This window comes from Xiphophorus couchianus, chromosome 18 (genome assembly GCF_001444195.1).
Source record: "Xiphophorus couchianus chromosome 18, X_couchianus-1.0, whole genome shotgun sequence".
Taxonomy (NCBI): Eukaryota; Metazoa; Chordata; class Actinopteri; order Cyprinodontiformes; family Poeciliidae; genus Xiphophorus; species Xiphophorus couchianus.
Window position 1 is genome coordinate 1,690,717 of NC_040245.1, and position 19,343 is coordinate 1,710,059.

Below are 19,343 nucleotides of genomic sequence, written 5' to 3' on the forward strand. Positions count from 1 at the left end.
ACCACCAGCCAATAGCCTCTTGAGTTCCGTTGCTATGGTAAATAATGGTCTCAGCAGGTGTGAGCTCTGAGCTCTGAAACACACAAATGTGTGTTTGAGCAAACATGTTTTACTGAAAAACAGCATTGGAAACAAATCCTTCCTGCTCGGGAACCGTAATACATATTCGAAAAGCGTTTGGAGCGTATGAGAGGCCTATGTGTCTTCTGCGATAGTCCCGAGATTCATATCTGTACCTCAGTCAGAGCATTTATAGCGATGAGAGAAAGAAATGTTGTGCCCACATCTGAACAGATGTCTGCTCTCACTCTAATTTGAGGAAAAATGAGAAACTTTGGGTCGCTTAGAGACAAATTGTGGACAAACCGTAACTGGTATCGACGAGCCGTCTTCACTTTCGAAGAGATCACAGACGTATCTACAAAATGAAATTTGAATGGCATTTCTAGGTGAATTTGTGACGACACAGAAAATCCTCAAAAATAGGGTATTTCTAGGATTTTTCCCATTGACTTATAATGGGTTTTTTTTCGTAGTTTTTTGCGAATTATGTCGCCACGTTAAGCCCAAATCCCACCAAAAATAATAGCTCCAATGGCGTGAATTTTCTGCACGTTTTGATACCTCATTTGTAGGTGTGCACCAAGCGGTATGAGCCGCATTAACGGTTACGGAAGAAAAATAAAGAATATAATATTAAAGAGACACTTTCTTGGGAGAATAGCAATAGGTTCCTGCCATTGCTTTGCATGGCAGGCCCCAATAAATACATGGATTTTTAATAAACTTTTTTTTTAATTGTTGCTGAAAAGACAAAAAGAATCTAGAAAAAGATGAAAAGTTTAGGATGTTTTGTTATAGAAGGACTTTTTAGCTGCAGATGCATTTTTTGTGATAAATAATCACTAAAATAATATATTTTATTCATAAATGTTCTTTGTTTGAATCTGAAGTTGAACTCAGAGAAGCTATAAAGACAAGCTGCAGCGTTTCAGAGGAGACATGAAGTTTATTTATCTTCCACAGGTTTCTGTGTATCTACAGCGACGGCCCAGCAGGGGGCGCTCCTACCGCCGGAACAGTGTCACGGTTTATAAATTACACAATAAATACAGGCGGGATGAGACCGGCACTGCACCGCGCCCTGGAGCAAGGCACTGAGGAGGAGGAGGAGGAGGAGGAGCAGAGGACACATCTGGATCAGGACGACTCTGGGTCTGGATCCAGAGGTTAAAACACACATCTGGATCCAGAATCTGGAAAAAATCTGGAGATTTAAACTCTTAAATTCAGGGAGTGAGGCACAAACATCAAGTAATCTGAAACATCTGGATCCAGTCTGAAACTTCTGTACCAGGACTAAGAAATTCTGGGTCTAGAATGTGACACATTGTAACATGAAACACCTGAAGAATCTGGATATCAGGACCCAGAATCTGAAACATCTGGACAGCAAAATATGTGTAACAGGACTCAGAAACATCTGGAAAATCTAAATGCAGACATGAAAATATCTGGATCAACAGTTTGTTATGAAAATACATCTGAAGCTCAGAAACATCTGGATCCAGAGGTGGAGAGAGATCTAAAGTATTAGAATCCAGGACCAAAAACGCATGGATGTAAACCTGTATGGATCTGGATCCAGATCTAGACACGTCCGAATCCAGAATTTGAAGTATTTAAAACAGAACTCAAAGATCAAAACTCAGAAACATCTGGACCCAGACTGTAAAACAAATGAATCTGGATGTTTATGAATCTGGATCCAGATGTTAACCATCTGTAATCTGATCCAAACTCTGGAATATTAGGAAGCAGAAACAGAACAATCTGTTCCAGAACCTCACAGATCCGATATGTCCGGGTCCAGAACAGCTCAGATGAAGATGTGGAAACATCTGGAACCAGACTGAAACATCTGGACAATGAAAACATGGGAATCTGGATTGAGTCCAGACTGTGGGGAATCTGGAGCAGGTTCTGGAAACGTCTGGGCCCAGATTAAAACTGGAACCAAATACAAACATCTGGAACAAGATTTGGAAAAATCCTAATCTAGAATCTGAACATATCAACTGTAGAACGATAAAGATCAGTAGAAAAATGAAGCTGGAGAAAGAAAAAAACAAACAAACCGCGGCGTGATCTGAGATCAGCCGGTTGACCTCTGACCGGTTGACCTCTGACCAGTTGACCTCTGACCGGCCGCCGCGTCTTTAAGGCACCCGTCGATAAATGTTCAGGTAAACTCTTTGAATCTCCACCAGATTGCTCAGAAAGGTTCAGTCTGTGATTGGTCGCCCCCTGCTGGTGCACTGCAGGAATCCAGGGGGCGGGGCTTCCTGGAATCTGACCAATCAGATTCAGCAGGGCGGTTCTGAACTATTCAGAACCCATTAGGGTTCTGTTTCAATCTGATGGATCGTTGTAGTTTCAAAATAAAACATTTTGGACCCAAAACCGTTGATGAGGCTGAAATGTTGGATCGGGTTTTGACCGGGTTTCATCAGAACCACATGTGGTGTGAATCCTGTAAACTGGTTTAGTCCATCCATAACCATAGCCATTGTTTTTTGGTTCTGGTTCTGGTTCGGGTGTTTGGGACATTAAAGGTTTGATTTTCTTTAAAGGGTTCTGCTAGGTTCTGGTCCAAAACGTCAAACCCGAGGAGGTTCAGTTGTTAAAAAAACCCAAACCATATGGCTCACCATATTCACCTAATAGGTCAGTGGTTCGGTTCTGGATCACTCTGACCCAGAATCCAGCTCACAGAGCTGCTGCCGGACCTTGCTGTTCTGGTTCTACCAGAACCCGGTCAGAGTTCTGATCCAGTCTGAGAGAAATCTCACTATCAACAGAACTCAGAACCAATCTGTGGTTCTATTTGGAGTAAAGGAGATCAGGTTCTGATCAGTACCTGAAGGTGTCATGATCCAAATGCATCGCCGCAACCGGACCTGAGGTCCAGTTGGTTCCGACTTATCAGAACCTGGTGTCGCCTCCAAGGAGAGGCCCGTTGAAACGTTCAGAGAGTCTGAGATGGTCCTCGTTCTGATCCGGACCCATCTGATGGTTCTGGATCTTTGATTGGACCGGTTGGTTCTGGTTCGGATTCTTTGATTGGACCCCTTGGTTCTGGTTGGAGAAGGAAGGCACTCATGGATCAGCTGATTGGTTCTTTCTCCGGGTCGGAACCGGGAGGTTCCTGTAAAAGGTTCTGCCCAGTGTTTCTGAGGGCTGGTTCTGGTCCCGGTCGGGTCCGGTGGTTTCTGGCTGGACGGGTGGAGAAAGGTAGCAGAGGGAGGAGGGCAGCGGACAGCGGTTCCTAAGCAACACAACAAGAACCCAGTTACACCGAAGTGGGACTAGAACCGGAGAGAAGGACATCGGGTCCAAATGGACCTTCAGAACCGACCTGCAGGCGGTTAGGCCTCGCTGGCGCTGCTGCTCCTCGTCAGCTCCTTGACGCCCTGCAGGATCCGCTTCATGTGTCCAACTTTGGTCACCCCAAGGTCCTGGAGACGGACGGCAGGGACGGACTGAGACCCAACGGACCTTCAGACCGTCCCACATGCATCCTGGGACATGTCCAACATCCGACCAACATCCAACCAAACATCCAACCAACATCCATCCAAGATCCATCCAATGTCCAACCAGCTGTCCAACATAGAAACATAAATCTAGAGTCTCATCTGTCCCTCTGTCCCTCTGTGCCTCTCTGTCCCTCTGTGTCTCTCTGTGTCTCTCTGTCCCTCTGTGTCTCTCTCTGTCTCTCTGTGTCCCTCTGTGTCTCTCTCTGTCTCTCTGTGTCCCTCTCTGTCTCTCTCTGTCTCTCTGTCCCTCTCTGTCTCTCTGTGTCCCTCTGTCCCTCTCTGTCCCTCTGTGTCTCTCTCTGTCCCTCTGTCCCTCTCTGTCCCTCTGTGTCTCTCTGTGTCCCTCTGTGTCTCTCTCTGTGTCCCTCTGTGCCTCTCTGTCCTTCTGTGTCTCTCTCTGTCCCTCTGTGTCTCTGTGTCCCTCTGTGCCTCTCTGTCTCTCTGTGTCCCTCTGTGCCTCTCTGTCCTTCTGTGTCTCTCTCTGTCTCTCTGTGTCTCTGTGCCTCTCTGTCCCTCTGTGTCTCTGTGTCCCTCTGTGCCTCTCTGTGTCTCTCTGTGTGTCCCTCTGTGCCTCTCTGTCCTTCTGTGTCTCTCTCTGTCTCTCTGTGTCTCTGTGCCTCTGTGTCCCTCTGTGTCTCTGTGTCCCTCTGTGCCTCTCTGTCTCTCTGTGTCCCTCTGTGTCTCTCTGTGTGTCCCTCTGTCCTTCTGTGTCTCTCTCTGTCTCTCTGTGTCTCTGTGCCTCTCTGTCCCTCTGTGTCCCTCTGTGCCTCTCTGTCCCTCTGTGTCTCTGTCCCTTTGTGTCTCTGTGCCTCTCTGTCCCTCTGTGTCTCTCTGTCCCTCTGTGTCCTCACCTTCAGGTCTCTCCTCTCCAGGTGGATCAGCTCGGCTCCTCGGACATCGTGTCCACTAAATATGTCCTTATACTCAGACAGACAGAGGAAGTCCAGCCAGGCCCCGACCTCCTCGGTTCCCCACTGGTGAACTAAAACATCCAGAAAGTGGTTCAGACAGACAGGAAGACCCAAAAAGAGACAGAGACCTTTATGCTGTGGTTCTGTGGTACCGGACCCTGTGGACAGACTGGACGGGTTCTGAGCTCACCTGGCAGGGACAGGGTGGCGCACATCTCTTTGTTCTTGTTGTTTTTGTCCTTCTTGAACTTTGAGACAAGACGAAATTTCCCACTTTGACTCCGTTTGGAAAAGTCCGCCAGAGGACCCTGGACAGAGACAGACCCGAATCCTGAGTCGGTTCAAACTGAAACAGAACCCGGTCACCTGTTTTGCAGACGGAGGAGGTTTACCTCCTGGTCCGACGGGTCGATGACGGGACACAACCAGGGGACATCCGACAGCCGGCGGAGCTCCTGGGCCACAGAACCCAAAGCGGCGTTCAGCTGGTCCTGCTGAGGCGGGTCCAACTGCTGCACAGACACAGAACCACAGTCAGAACCTGGAGCTACAATCAGAGTCAAAGTCTAGTTTTGGCTTTGCTAGAACCAGAACCAGGCCATCAGAACAAAGAAATCAGTTCTGGGTGATACTACTACAACGTCAACCGGGTCATAGAGGGAACTGGACCTCTGCAGTCCAACAGCTACCACCTGTTCAAAGTCCAAACAACACGTCCAAATGTCCGTTCATGGTACAGACATAAACGTCTAAAGATGCGTCCAAACATCCATCCAACAGTCTAAAACCTGGACAGCAGGGTCCGGTTCTCCCTAAGACCCGGCAGACCTTATTTCAGTTATGGCAGTACAGAACCAGAACAGAACCAAGTGATAGGAATCGGCTACCATGGACATCTTCCCGGCCAGGAGCAGTTCCGTCTCGCTGAGCAGAGCTTTGACGTCGCTCACCATGTGGACCACAGAGCTGCAGCTGAGAGCCTGAAACACACAGAAGGTTCTGGTCAGTCCACCAGAACTCCGGCGGGACGGGAGAGATGTTCCGGTCCAGCTGACGGACGTCTCCAGAATGGCGGAGGACAAACCTCGGGGCTCTTGGCGTAGACCACGTCCATGGCTTTGGAGCTGGCGTTGACGGCATGGGCCAGCTCCTGCTCCATGCTGTGGTGGAACTGGGCCACCTCCCGGATACTGGAACCAGAAGAGACGGCGTCAGCGTCCGGACCGACGCAGGAGGACATTCGGAGGACATGGAGGACGTACCTGTGGATGAGGGCTCCAGCAGCCTGACCGAACTCGCTGACCAGCAGCGCCTCGTCCTCAGAGACCGTCTCCGGCTGCGGCGGCAGGGACGGCTGGGGAAACTCACACTTCTGCTTGTCCTCCCAGGACTTCAGGGTGCTCTCAAACGCCTGCAGGACACAGAGACGCTCTGAGAACCCAGCCGGGCCTGGGCCAGAACCAGAACCAGGACCAGAACCAGGCTACAGATGACCAGCAGAGGGACTCACCCGGTCTCTGGTCAGGGTCTGGGTCCGGTTCTTATGGATGATCTTAATGTAGCCAGGAGGCTGGATCCAGGCCTCCCCGTCCACCTGGACCGGGACGCCCTCGTCCCCCAGGATGGTGATCTTCACTGTCCGACACTGAGGAGCGGAGACACCGTGAGACACACAGGGCAGGGACATGGAGGGACAGCAGACAGTTGGACAGACAGGAGGACAGTTGGACCGGTGACCGGTACCTGGGCGATGCGGTGGTGCTGCAGGTTGATGACCCTTGACACGGCCATCTGCATGCTGCCGAACACGGCGACCACCTCCAGGATCTTATCGTCGAAGGACGGCGCCGCGAAGGTCTGAGGGACAAACGGACACCGGTACATCACTTGTCAGCCAGTCACTGGTCTCCTCAAGCTCCAGTTCTCCCAGTTTGTTTTTATAGTGAGGACCAGAGCAGGGAACCAGAGCAGAGACGGATCAGACGGACAGAGTTCTTACATCGTCCTCCTTGGTCCCGCCCCAGAAGTTGGTTCCCCCGGCGTAGCTGGGGATGTTGAGCACAGCGATGCCCTGCAGGCTGGGCAGGGGGATCGGCCGGCCGTCACACTGCAGCAGAAACAGACGACACACTGAGTGACGCGCCGCCCGCCACGGCCGCACGGCTTACCGCGGCGCCGGTTCTGACCTCCAGCAGGACTCGCTGCTCCAGGTTCTTGTAGGTTCTGTGCAGCAGCTCTTTGGTTCCCAACACTCCGTACCACATCAAGTTCTTTGTGCGACTCCTGAGGAGACAGAATCAGACGCATGACGAAAACATCATGGGAGCTTCAGCTTCAAGCTTCAGCTAACTGCTCCAAAATCTAAACGCTTTTACCGAAAGGTTTCGTCTGACTGAGGGTCAAAGAGACTCAGTTAAGAGTGAAACTGCAAATAACGTTAAAATAACAACAAACCTTATTTTAGACATGAAGTTATGTGTTGATGTGACATCCTGGCCATGTTTTGCTAGCTGTAGCATCACGCCTTTTGCTAATTTTAGCACTGTGTGCTAGCTGTTAGCTCCTTTAGGACAGAACCATAATGTGTGTTTTGAATAATATTACATAAACTAATACATAAATATTACATATGTTCACTTTAAATTTATGTTTCAGAATCAGCCTCATTTCTTTCCATTTTCCTTCCTCTGATCTGAATTGTTTGAGATATGTTTAATTATTATATTAATTATTGTATTATATAATATATATATTATATTAAGTAATCCACTTATAGCTTTAGCATCCTTGAACTTGGACTACAAACTTGACATGGGAAATAAAAATGGCAACTTTGTGAAATTGGTTAGCCGACAGCCAAATACTGACATTAAGAACAAAACACAATAAATCGGAACGAACCGCAAAATGTGACCCAAGAACAATATAAAGATTTCTACCCAGCACTGGGAGAGACTAAATTCACCTGTTCTGAACTTCTAGAGACTTCAGTAGAGGGCTGAAACAGTGGACTTTGCATAACATGTCTCCTTTAAATACAACAATTTTCAATGAACAATTGTTTTTAGGTAATGAAGGTGAAGATTTTTCTGAATGAAAAAGGTTTGTTTTTGTATCCATATGCATGAAGACGCTGTACCTGCACTTCTCTGGATGCTCGTCTCTCTTGTTGTTGAAGTCTAGCGTGATCTTAGCGTCGAGTCCGATACCAAAGTAGTTGTTCATGACGCACTTCTCCGTGTAGCAGTCCCTGAAACAGAAACACGGCTGTTACACGCGTGATCAGCCTGAAGGTAAACGTGTGCGGTCGCGGCCTCACATGTTGTCGGCGTCGCAGCTGAACGGGTCGGCGTTGACCAGCAGCCGACTGATGACCGAGCTGCTGGTCAAAGTGCCTGAAACACAGACACAAAGCTCCAGAACCTCACAGGAACTCATTCAGGTGAAGCAGGTGGGAGAGCATCTTACCTGGATACAAGATCTTTGTGTTCAGCATAGGCATGTTGTCTCTATTTCCTGTATGGACAGGAAGTGAAGCGGAGCTCCCAGGTAACAGGCCGCCTTTATGGATCAGTTTCTCACACGGCGTCTTGCTGACTGAGAGCAGAGAGACAAACAGCTGAGCCTCTGGTTGTCCAGAACGAGCCTCACCTGTCCTCAGCTACCCGTCCTCACGTCTGCGGCTGCTGCGCTGTTTGGAGCTGAAAGACGACTGCAGAGACAACTTGTCCTCCTCCCCGTCTTCCTCCTCCTCCTCTTCAACCAGACCCACCTGCTGCTCAGAACGACCCACAGAGAAGACGTGCTGCTGGGTCTGAGCGTTCTGCTCGTCCACAGCTGCAACAAAAACAGACAAACACAATCAATCACACCTGGAAACAGACAGGTGATAGGTGGACACACAGCTGGACACACACCTCAGTCACCTGGAAACAAACACTTAGACAAATTCCCAGCTGGAGACACTCAGCCACTCACCTTTCTCTGTGTGCTCAATAATTTGTCGGATCGCCTTCTTCAGACTGTTGGCTCTCAACATCAGCTGCTCCCGAGGTTTAAAAATGGCGGCCGCTGCTGAAGGTGGCGGTGTGGCCCGTGGCGAACAGGGAGGGTGAGGAGGAGGAGGAGCAGGATGAAGGAGAGGAGCCAGACTGACCACCTCCAGCTCCTCCTGTTCCTCAGCGATGGTCGGCGGAGGAGCCGGGGGGAACACCGTCAAGGCCTGCGACTCCTCGTTCAGAGTCTTCAGCAGCGAGTCGAGTTTCTCCTTCAGAACGCCGCACTGCAGCACAAACACGACAACCTAAATACCACAACCGGACGTAGACAGAACCGAACCAAAGCCCCGTCACCAGAGGCGTGGATTAGACCGGTGCTTCCTCAGTCCACCCTGCCTACATCTGTCTCCATTTGCAGATCCTAAGAGGTTTTTGAAACCACCTCAGGGTGGTACAAGCCCAACCAACCCGGTACTGCTCACAAGTGATCTGATGCCAGCAGACTGTATTTATTGATTGGTCCATCAAACAACATCTCAACCAATCCAAACTGAGCCCACAGCAGTGGGAGAGAAAAAGAGCAGGAAATTGATGATCCCTTGGTCAAACCTTGAAGTTCAAAGCTTCCAATCAGTTGTGGCAGAAAAGCACATGCAACAACTGGATGGGGCAACCCGTAACGAACAAAACCGAGATATTGAGAAATTTCAGGGAAACTGCCTGAACAAAGGTACAGCAGCTAAATCATCAGAGGGTCGACTACAGCTCCTGGTGAGGAATAAACTGCCAATGGAGACAAACGTAAGTTGGCTGGAGCCAAACCAAACATTACCAGCTACAATAAGACTTTACAGTGAAGAAGGGGCTTTAGATTTAGTACCTTTTTGGCCATAGCCTCAGACTCCTCCAAATTCTCTGTATTCTTCTCATAAGCTTTACCAACACGAGCCACAAAGTCCTTGACGGTCTCACAGAGAACTCTGGGTCCAAACACACAAACACAGTCGGTTATAGAACTGCATGAGATCCGATGGTGGTTATAAGAACTACAGCGGAGAGAAGACCCTACTTGGCTGAGGAGATGACGACTGAGTGCTGGTCTGAAGTCAGGATCTTCGTCAGGTGAGCAGCCACAGAATCCTCGTAGGTCAGAATCTGCTGCACCTGAATCAGAGGATCAACCAGTCAGAGAACCTGCTTCAGGACGCATGGTGTCCGTTCTTTAAGAGGTGATTCTAACGCTGCAAGACTTAGAGGAGATTAAGAAGTGATGCCACATTACCTCCGAGTCATCACTGCAGTCCTCCGTGACGGTGGAGGCAGAGTGTTGCCGTGGAAACTTTGTCTCATAGACCATGATGCTCCACCTGAAGAATAAGAAGGGCAAACAAGTGTTAATGGCTCCCCTGGCATTCAGCACACACCTGTCTGACATCACAGCCCTCACCTGTCCAGCATCTTGGTGCTGGCTCTCTCCAGTTTCTCCAGTATCTGAGGTAGCTGCGTGTCGTCATCACAGGCTGAGCCCCAGCCCAGAACCCGAGCCAGGTCATTCCCGGTTCCGAGAGGAAGAACACCCATCTGACACTGAAACAGGAAAACCTCCTTAGAGTCGCTACGCTCTGAAAACCAAAACACCCTAAAGACTCTCACTCAGGCGTACTCGGACTCAAAACAGAAGTCTGCCGGACAGAAAGGTTCATTTTTATGACTGCGTAGTCGGTGTCTGCTCAGCAGGAAACAATGTTTGTACGAAACACCGTGACGATAAGGTTGGCAGTAGGCGCAACCAGTTACAAGGTCACTTAGGTTTACATTAACAGGTGGGTGGAGGAGGCTGTGGTGGAGAGGAAACGGGTCAATTCACCCAACTTTCTCAACATTGAGGAACATGAAGAAATTTGTCACGAGAAATTTTGGCAGTCTCAACCTTCTGCCGACAGTGTAGTCAGAGAAAACGTACAGAATACATACAGTACACCTGAGTACATGGGAGCCTTGGGAAGCAGCTCTGTTCCCATGACAACCTCACATTTGGTACCTGTTTGTGCAGCGTCAGAGCATCGATCTCAGACAGAACCCAGCCAACGCTGCCGTCTCCTCCACAAACCAGGATCCTGAAGGTGTCGAACTTCTGGAACAGCCGCAGACTGACAGAGAAACAGGTTTATCGTTTCCTTACATATTTTCCTGGATAAACAAGCTATTAGAGAGAGAGCCAGACAGTGTCTCACCCCAGGTGAGGTCCTCCGTTCATCAGGTCAAACACCTGCGCCGGGTTCAGCAGCTGTTTGAACCGTCGCAGGAACTTCACGCCCTGATTGTCTCCACTTTTTGAGTTGACAAAAACCAGCAGAGGACTGGTGCAGGACGGAGGACAGGACGCCTTCCAGAAACCTGGAGACAGACAACCAGACGTTTCAGTTTAATTCATGCAGTAACTACATTAGACCACTGGAGGGCAGCGGTGCATTCCTCAATTCCTCACCATCAGAATCGATGCTGTTGAGCGCCGTTGGAGGAATGACGGACACTTTGCACTGACCCAGAGGACACTTGGACGACAGCTGCTCCTTACAGCCTGAGTGCACCTGCAGACAAAGCACACCTGAGGCTCAGTGCATCTAACGGCAGCACACCAGGTGTGTGTGTAGCTGTGTGTGGTGTGTGTCTAACCATGGCTTTACACCAGAGACACCTCCAGTCCTGCAGCCGGAGGACGCTGCCGCATGTCTTATCGCAGACGCTACACTTAGCGGAGACAGGAAGGTTCCCCTCCAACCACTGATGAGGCATCGACACCTGGAGACAAGAGTGAGAGAGGACACCAGGTGAGAGGACACCAGGTGAGAGGACAGGCATTGACGACATGCATCAGAGGAATCAGGCGTGTGTCTCTTGGTGTCTCACCCCGTCCTCGTCCTCAATGATGTCCTTCCCGATCGAAGCCAGAGTTGTCCACTTACAGTTGTTTGTGGCTCGGACCGCGCAACGCTTATGAGCCTTAAACTTACACACTGCAGCACACACACACACACACCCACGCCCCCCCACACACACACCCACACACACACCCGCGCACAGTTAGAATGCATCAGGGTGAATCTGAACAGCTGCTTAGTGGTGTGAAGTTGTGTATTTATTGTCTAGTTGTGTCTAGCTTTGGGTGGTTTTGCGTTTATTGCGTCGTTGTGTTTAGTGTGTAGTTGTATCCAGGTGTATCCAGGTGTGTCCAGGTGTATCCAGGTGTGTGTATATTGTGTAGTTGTGTGTCCGGACCTTCACAGGACAGGCCGTGGGACGTGACCCCTGACAGCGCCTCCTTGCATACGTTGCAGTACGTCGGTCTGGCGTGGGAACAGGCGTACCAGTTGTGCATCCCACTGAAGTGGTCCATGCTGTACTGGGTGGACTGGGAGACAGAGACACGGTGAGCAGCACAAACTGGGACGCAGCTGCAGTCTGCTGTCAGGAAGCCGGTCTGACCTCATAGTTCTGCCTGTTCTGGACGCTGCGCAGCGCCGCCATCCACTCCTCCATCTCCTTCCTGTTGTCAGCACACAGAATGAGGTGCCTGCAGGGGGTGATCACCTGGAGGACAGGTATGGGGTCAAAGGTCAGGTCAGAGTTTGGAATACAAACTGGAGAATTATAATCTGATTGTGTTTGAGATGAAGCCTGGTCAGATTTTATTAAGGCCTTATCAGGACCTCATTAAGACTTTAATAAGATCTCACCAAGTCATCAGTAGAACCTCAACAAGACCTCATTACGACTTCAACGAAACCACATTAAGAGACCACCAAGACCAGCTAGGACTCGTCAGGCCATCCTTATGAGCACACTGGTATGTAAAGAACCTCCTTAAGTCTATGTTAGGAAACTGGTCAAACCTCACTAGGAGTTAATTAAGAACCTCAGACCTCAATGGAACCTTGTTGAAAGTTTGTTGTGAAACTGTTATGAGGAAATCCTGTTTCGGTTTTCCATGTGGTCCGTCCTTGAAGCGGGAAACAGTAAATTTGTTGTTTTTCCTGTTTTCAGGAAGCAGCTTTAACAGCCTTCAGGAAGCATCAACCTCATGACTCGGACCTCTTGACCGGCTCCACAGAACCTTCAGAAACACTCTGACCTTCTGCCATCAGAACATCTCAGATTATCCACAGAAACTAAATGAATCCAGTCTCAGTGTTTGGACAAACTGGCAGTTTAATTCGGATTATTTCACTGGAATTGAGTCAGCAGGAATGTGTGTGTGTGTGTGTGTGTGTGTGTGTGTGTGTGTGTGTGTGTGTGTGTGTGTGTGTGTGAGTGACGTAGACATCCACTTCCTGTCAGATGTTCAACAATGAAGCCTCTGTTCCCACGGCGACAGAAATAGACCCAGTAAAAGGAGAATCTGCTGATCCAGCTCCCTGACCACCATCTGCCTGAGGAGAGCCGCTCCTCTCCAGGATCTTCCTCACTGTTTCCTGGCGTCCCAGTTCAGCAACTCATTCAGCCTTACTGGAGACCAGTTCTGTTCTGGCCCGTTAGGTGGGATCTGTCAAACGGATCTTTGGCGTCAATGTGACCAGACGTCAGCTCCAGCTTTGAGTACGAAAACAGAACATTTTTCCAACAATTCTAGGAATATTTGAGTCCTGAACATGGACAGAATGCTGTCAGAGCCAGAGGCCGGTTCTGGCCCAAAGCCCGGACTGAATGCTGGACCTTCACCTCCATCTCTGCTTCACATCTCATCATCACTAACTGAGTTCCATTCACCACATAACTGCGCAAATTGGAATTACAAAATATAAATTTCCTGGAATTTAATGGAAAAACGTCAATTCTGAAAAAGGTTTTTGCAGTAGGAAGAGTCGGTCAGTCGAGTTACTTTCATCGCATCAGACGAGTCACATGACAACAACCAAGATGAAGACGGACAGGAAGTGTTTTTAATGAACTGGACAAATTCATTCATGTATAATTTTAACTTAGTTTCTTCTTTAATGGAAGCACTGCAATTACAAATTGTTATTTTTTCGACATTCGCAGAATATCGACAAAGACATCTGAAATAAAAACGCAGCTGCAGAGGTTCTGGTTCTGATCCGACAGCCCAGACATCGACCCAAACCTCTAAACCATCTGATGCTCTCTGAGGAACCCAGAGTCTCAGATTCCTGTTTACAGTTCAGGAGCCGTCCAACCCGACCGACCCGTTTGGATGAAGAACCTTCCAACTGGGTAAAATGTTCTCCAAACAGCTGGGATGAGAATTCTGGACATAACGAGTCAGAAAACCCAGTCAGAGTCCTGGTGGGTATCAGTGGACCTGCAGGTAACAGTCGGCTCTGATTGTTGTCGGGTCTGACTTCGATCCGGAGAATCGGACCGATCCGAGCTTTAAAGGTTGATGATCACATTCTGACCATCACCATCACCATCACCATCACCATCACCATCATCATCATCATCATCATCACCATCATCATCACAAACCAGAACAGAGAAACAAGCTGAGCAAACGGATCAGATCAGAACCTGGCGGACCAATCAGCTGTCTTACCGACCCGAGGTTCTCCTGAGCGTCCGGACCCGGATCCCGTCTGAGACTCGCTGCTCTTTGATCCTCCTGCTGTTTTTCCCTTCACTTGCCCCTCCCACCTCCCTAAAAACAGCTCATGCCCACTTCCTGTCTGACGTCTCACACACACACACACACACACACACACACACACACACACACACACACACACACTGCTTACGAGAACATGCATCCTGCAGGCTATAAATAAACTCCACCACATGATCAGTCACACAAACACACACACCGCCTAACCCTGTGGCTAACCATCTGCAGCCTCATTAACAGGAAGTGACATCACTTCAAGCAAAAATACACATGTAGAAAAAGGGAAAATAAAAATAAATACAAATTTCTGATTATAATTTAAATGTTTTCTGAGATACTTGTATTTATCTGTGTTTATATCTGTCTCTACTGTCTGTTTTATTTTGTTTTAAATAAATTTATTGGGGGAAAAAAATAAAGAATTTGAGGAGAGGAAATGGAACTACTGTCAACAGTCTACCCCTTTCAAAATAAGAGCATGAATATAAACGTCCATTAACTTGAAGAATTCTTAACAGCCAAGAACCAAAAGTATCAAAACTTTATTTAACTGAAAGTTTACAAAACAGTCACGAAATTAGTCATTTAAAATTTATCTGAAAAAAAGAATTTAGGGGAAGCTAAGTGAGATAAAATGTTTTTAAAGTTAGTAAAAAACACTAAAGCTGTAAACAAAACGTTAGCTCTGCTCAGAGGTCCCTTCCCCTGCTGGGAATACTTTCAGGATGGAAGGATTGCGTTTGGACTCACTGTGAAGCTGTTGTTGACGTTCTTGGTGCTAGACTCGGCCACGCTGGCGTCGGTCAGGTCCACCTCGTCAAAGATGATCGACTGCAGAGAGACACGTCACTGCTCATCAGTCCCAACCAATCAGATGATCAAACTCAGGCTCCGCCCACTCTTCATCCCGACCTGACCACTCACCTTGCTGGTCTGAGCGTAGTACAGAGTCCTTCCTCGTAGCTTGAAGTATCGTCTCTTCCAGCGCTGGAAGGAGTTTGTCTGTTTCAAGAGCGTTCCTTCCTTCAGGACGGTCTGGAAGAGAGGGGGCGGAGCATCATCATCATCTTCATCATCACTTTCAGCAGCCTTCCTTCTTAGAGAGCAGTATTTACCAGGGGGTTGGATCCTTACCATCAACAAAAACCTGTAAATCTTCACAGAGCAGTTAGAGGTTCAGTGGCTGAGCCAAGAACATTACTGAGGATGGATGGATGGATGGATGGATGGATGATTGTATGGACGGATGGATTGATGGATGGATGGATGGATGGATGATTGTATGGATGAATGGATGATGGATGGATGGATGGATGGATGGATGGATGGATGGATGATTGTATGGATGGATGGATGGATGGATGATTGGATGGATGGATGGATGATTGGATGGATGGATGATTGGATGGATGGATGGATGGATGGATGGATGATGGATGGATGGATGGATGGATGATTGGATGGATGGATGGATGGATGATTGGATGGATGGATGGATGGATGGATGATTGATGGATGGATGGATGATGGATGGATGATTGGATGGATGGATGGATGGATGGATGGATGATTGGATGGATGGATGGATGATTGATGGATGGATGGATGGATGGATGGATGGATGGATGGATGGATGATGGATGGATGGATGGATGGATGGATGATTGGATGGATGGATGGATGATTGTATGGATGGATGAATGGATGGATGGATGGATGATTGGATGGATGATTGGATGGATGGATGGATGGATGGATGGATGATTGGATGGATGGATGGATGATTGGATGGATGGATGGATGGATGGATGATGGATGGATGGATGGATGGATGGATGATGGATGGATGGATGATTGGATGGATGGATGGATGGATGATTGGATGGATGGATGGATGGATGGATGGATGGATGGATGGATGGATGGATGATGGATGGATGGATGGATGATGGATGGATGATTGATTGGATGGATGGATGGATGGATGGATGATTGATGGATGGATGGATGGATGATTGGATGGATGGATGGATGGATGGATGATGGATGGATGGATGGATGGATGGATGATGGATGGATGGATGATTGGATGGATGGATGGATGGATGATTGGATGGATGGATGGATGGATGGATGGATGGATGGATGGATGGATGGATGGATGGATGGATGGATGATGGATGGATGATTGATTGGATGGATGGATGGATGGATGGATGATTGATGGATGGATGGATGGATGGATGGATGGATGGATGGAGTTCCTCAGGCCAGTGACATGGAACCAGTCAGTGGGTTAAACCAGCTACACCTGAGGCCTGGACAGCTCTGGACTCACCTGGAGGTCGGCTTAAACAGTTTTAAGAGGTAAACAAGGTTCCCTGTAGGGTTAAAGGTCAGATCGCTTTGAACATGTGAACATTCAGAAGGAGTGCTGCGGATAAAACCACCAAGCCATTCCTTGTTGTTCCCACATTACTCATTCCCCATGTGTTTAACTCCAACCAAGAAAAAAGCAGCTTTAAATAGAAACTGAACTCCAGTCAGGCCTCCTGAACCCAGTCACTGCTGCCTTCAGGGGCCGTAGGAACTCACAGCTTCACAGAGCAATCTGATAATCAACTTATCTATTTGGATCAGACTGTTTTCAGGTGCAGAAAGTTGCATTTATATGACTTGTTTGTTTATTTTTACATTAATGTGTAATTTATGTTACATTGTCACAACAAAAAGTCTAAGAAAAACTTTAATTTATCGCGAAAACTAAAGATAGTTGATTTTACACAATTTTCTGTAGCTCGGTGTTTCAGAATGTTTTATTTTTCGCATTTTTAGCGCATCCATCACATTTATCAGTAATTATCATGACAGTTCGCCTCTTTCAGCAGAACCGAACTCGAATAAACATCTGTTCCAACAGCAGGAACAATACCCAGGCTGTGAAGGCTCCCACCCGCCTTACAACTCACCACTGCCCGGGTGGGCACGGTGGAGAACCGGGTCAACCAGGCCTCCGCTTTACTGAACGGAACCATATTCTCTCTAGTCAGTGTTTCTCGGGAATAATTTTAAATTCCTAATAATTTGTGCCTTAATTCCGCAAATATTGTTATATAAATGCTATATGTTAATAAAATTAAACTGAACCAAAATAGAGTTATTTATTTACTCCTGGGAAATAATTTACCGGTGGAGTCGGTGAACCTCAACAGGTTCTGATCCACAAATATGTTGGTCTTCTGTAGGAAAGGAGAAAATACGGACCATATTCCACCAAAAATCTGTATCGTTTAAACTTGAATCTCTACAGAAGCTTCAATAAATGCACATTAACGTGATTTTTAACGCAGTTACACTGAAACACATTTACTCTAATTCGGCACTATTAAAACTCGCAAGCATCCCAAGGTTCCGTTAGCTTTCTACACGAATAAACCCAAACACAAGTTAAAAGCCTTCGGATCAAATTTTGATTAATCTCCAAAATAAATAAATAAAAATAAAAGGGACGACAAATTGAATTTCACGGAGATCGAATGACAGAAACAAAATCAAGCTTTAATTCGGCATCATTAGTTCCGCGATCCAGTTCCGTTATCTTCCGGAAATGAGAAATGGTAGCAAGCTCCATTTAAAATCTTCAGCAAAAAATTTTTAACAAATGTTTAAAACATAAACAGGTTCAAACTCGGATCTTAAAGCGGTTAGAGAACAAAAATATACACACTCTTTAACACGGCTTCATAAAAACTCAAATATCAGCTGAGATTCTGGATAACTGTTTAGGTAAATAAACAATCAAACCAATCTCCAGTCGAGGCTGCATTCATTGAAAATTTTAATTATTCTCTGATATCGGACTCTGGATATAACTGGACGTAAAAGGCAAAAATAACCATACTCTTTAATTCGGCGTCAATTAAAATGAACCAAAAGCCCAGATTCTGGTTCCAGTAGCAGTGCGGCCGCTCACTGAGCCCCGCATACTACGAGCAGCGGATGAGGGTAGAAGGTGTCAAAAGTTTCGGTAGCAGAGAGATATTTATAAACTCAGTGACGGTCTGCTCTACGACGGATCAGAGAACAGTCTTTATGCTACCATAGAGTGATCATGTTCATTTAAAAAAAGTTTACAAAACAACTTCTTCAGGGCTGTTAGTATAAAAGTGCCCGTTTTTCTCCGGGGGTTTGGCGCCCCAGTGTTCCAACGGCCAGAGCGGAGCAGCCCGGGGCTTTGCGGGGCCCACCTCGCTGAATGACCAGTGATACCCCGCTATAAACCCCCTAGCTGTGACCCTTTCATACCTTGCTGCGGATCTGACCGGACGTCGACACTTTCCGGATAAGTTTCTGCGGAGATCCGGGCTCCTGCTCGGGCTCACTGTCCGAGGACTCGTCCGGGCACCGGGCCGCAGTGGACTCCGGTCCCCCTGCCTCCGCCATCCTGTCATTATCAGGCCCCCGATGAGTAGCAGAGAAGCGGCTCCCCCTAGCGGCGAACAGTGGGCAGCACAGCAGCGAGGCTGCGAACGGTGCATACCGCCCCCCGCTGGCGAATCTCTAACATTACTAGAATAATAGCATTTTTGCGCGCTGTATTAAAAACGACTCGTTTCACTGTTTGACATGAAATCCGACCAAGCCTTTCAAGTTTTCGGCCCGTTAGGATGGCCAAATTGATTCATGTTGCTAATTTAATGAATAATTATCTGAGGATGCTTCAAACTGAGATTTGTACATACATTATATAAATATTTGGAAGAATTACCTTTAAAATGTATGAGCTTTAGTTTTAGATATTCTTCCACAAGCTTTTTAGAAGAATTTGACGTATTTTAGTCCAATTTCATCTGACAGTTCTGGTGTAGTCTGTCATCAGACCAAACACTTTAAGTTTAGCTTATTTACACTAAAGAAATGTCTCCTAAATGTAATCTTTTTGTCTTTTTTGAGTGCATTTGCAAACCGTAATCTGCCTTTTTATGTTGTCTTAGGAGTAATGGCTTCTTCCTTTCTAAGTGGCCTTGCATTCATACGTTAAAAAATTTGTACCAAAACATCTGAGAGACAAAATCCTTCTCCAGATGGTTGGACATTTACAGGCTGTTTCAATTTGCAAGATTGCTTGACCAGATGAATGAGACACAAATAGTCATCTTGAAATTGGACACAAAGAAGAACCAGATTAGTGGAGGTCCAAAGCTGTTCTTCACCA

General features: G+C 47.4%; 1 protein-coding gene across 3 annotated transcripts; it reads right to left on the minus strand.

Moving 5' to 3' along the window:
• Positions 1–989: 989 nt before the first annotated feature.
• On the minus strand, positions 990–18,604 carry dgkd (diacylglycerol kinase delta). Of its 3 annotated transcripts, XM_028045208.1 has the most exons (32): positions 18,434–18,604; positions 15,053–15,163; positions 14,879–14,959; positions 14,067–14,192; positions 11,995–12,099; positions 11,788–11,920; positions 11,419–11,525; positions 11,185–11,310; positions 10,997–11,099; positions 10,743–10,905; positions 10,550–10,658; positions 9,956–10,095; positions 9,791–9,875; positions 9,578–9,672; positions 9,389–9,488; positions 8,489–8,792; positions 8,186–8,347; positions 7,979–8,107; positions 7,830–7,905; positions 7,650–7,760; positions 6,697–6,793; positions 6,510–6,617; positions 6,254–6,367; positions 6,021–6,155; positions 5,773–5,921; positions 5,595–5,700; positions 5,398–5,490; positions 4,903–5,022; positions 4,701–4,818; positions 4,451–4,581; positions 3,419–3,518; positions 990–3,328 (listed from the first exon to the last, which is right to left on the minus strand). In XM_028045208.1, exons 1-31 carry the CDS (start codon positions 18,569–18,571, stop codon positions 3,429–3,431), a joined length of 3,765 nt encoding a protein of 1,254 aa, XP_027901009.1. In that variant the 5' UTR covers positions 18,572–18,604; the 3' UTR covers positions 990–3,328; positions 3,419–3,428. The 3 variants fall into 3 exon arrangements, with proteins under 3 accessions (XP_027901009.1, XP_027901010.1, XP_027901011.1); XM_028045209.1 differs by lacking the exon at positions 14,067–14,192; XM_028045210.1 differs by lacking the exons at positions 14,879–14,959; positions 15,053–15,163; positions 18,434–18,604 and having other exon boundaries at positions 14,063–14,168.
• Positions 18,605–19,343: the final 739 nt, after the last annotated feature.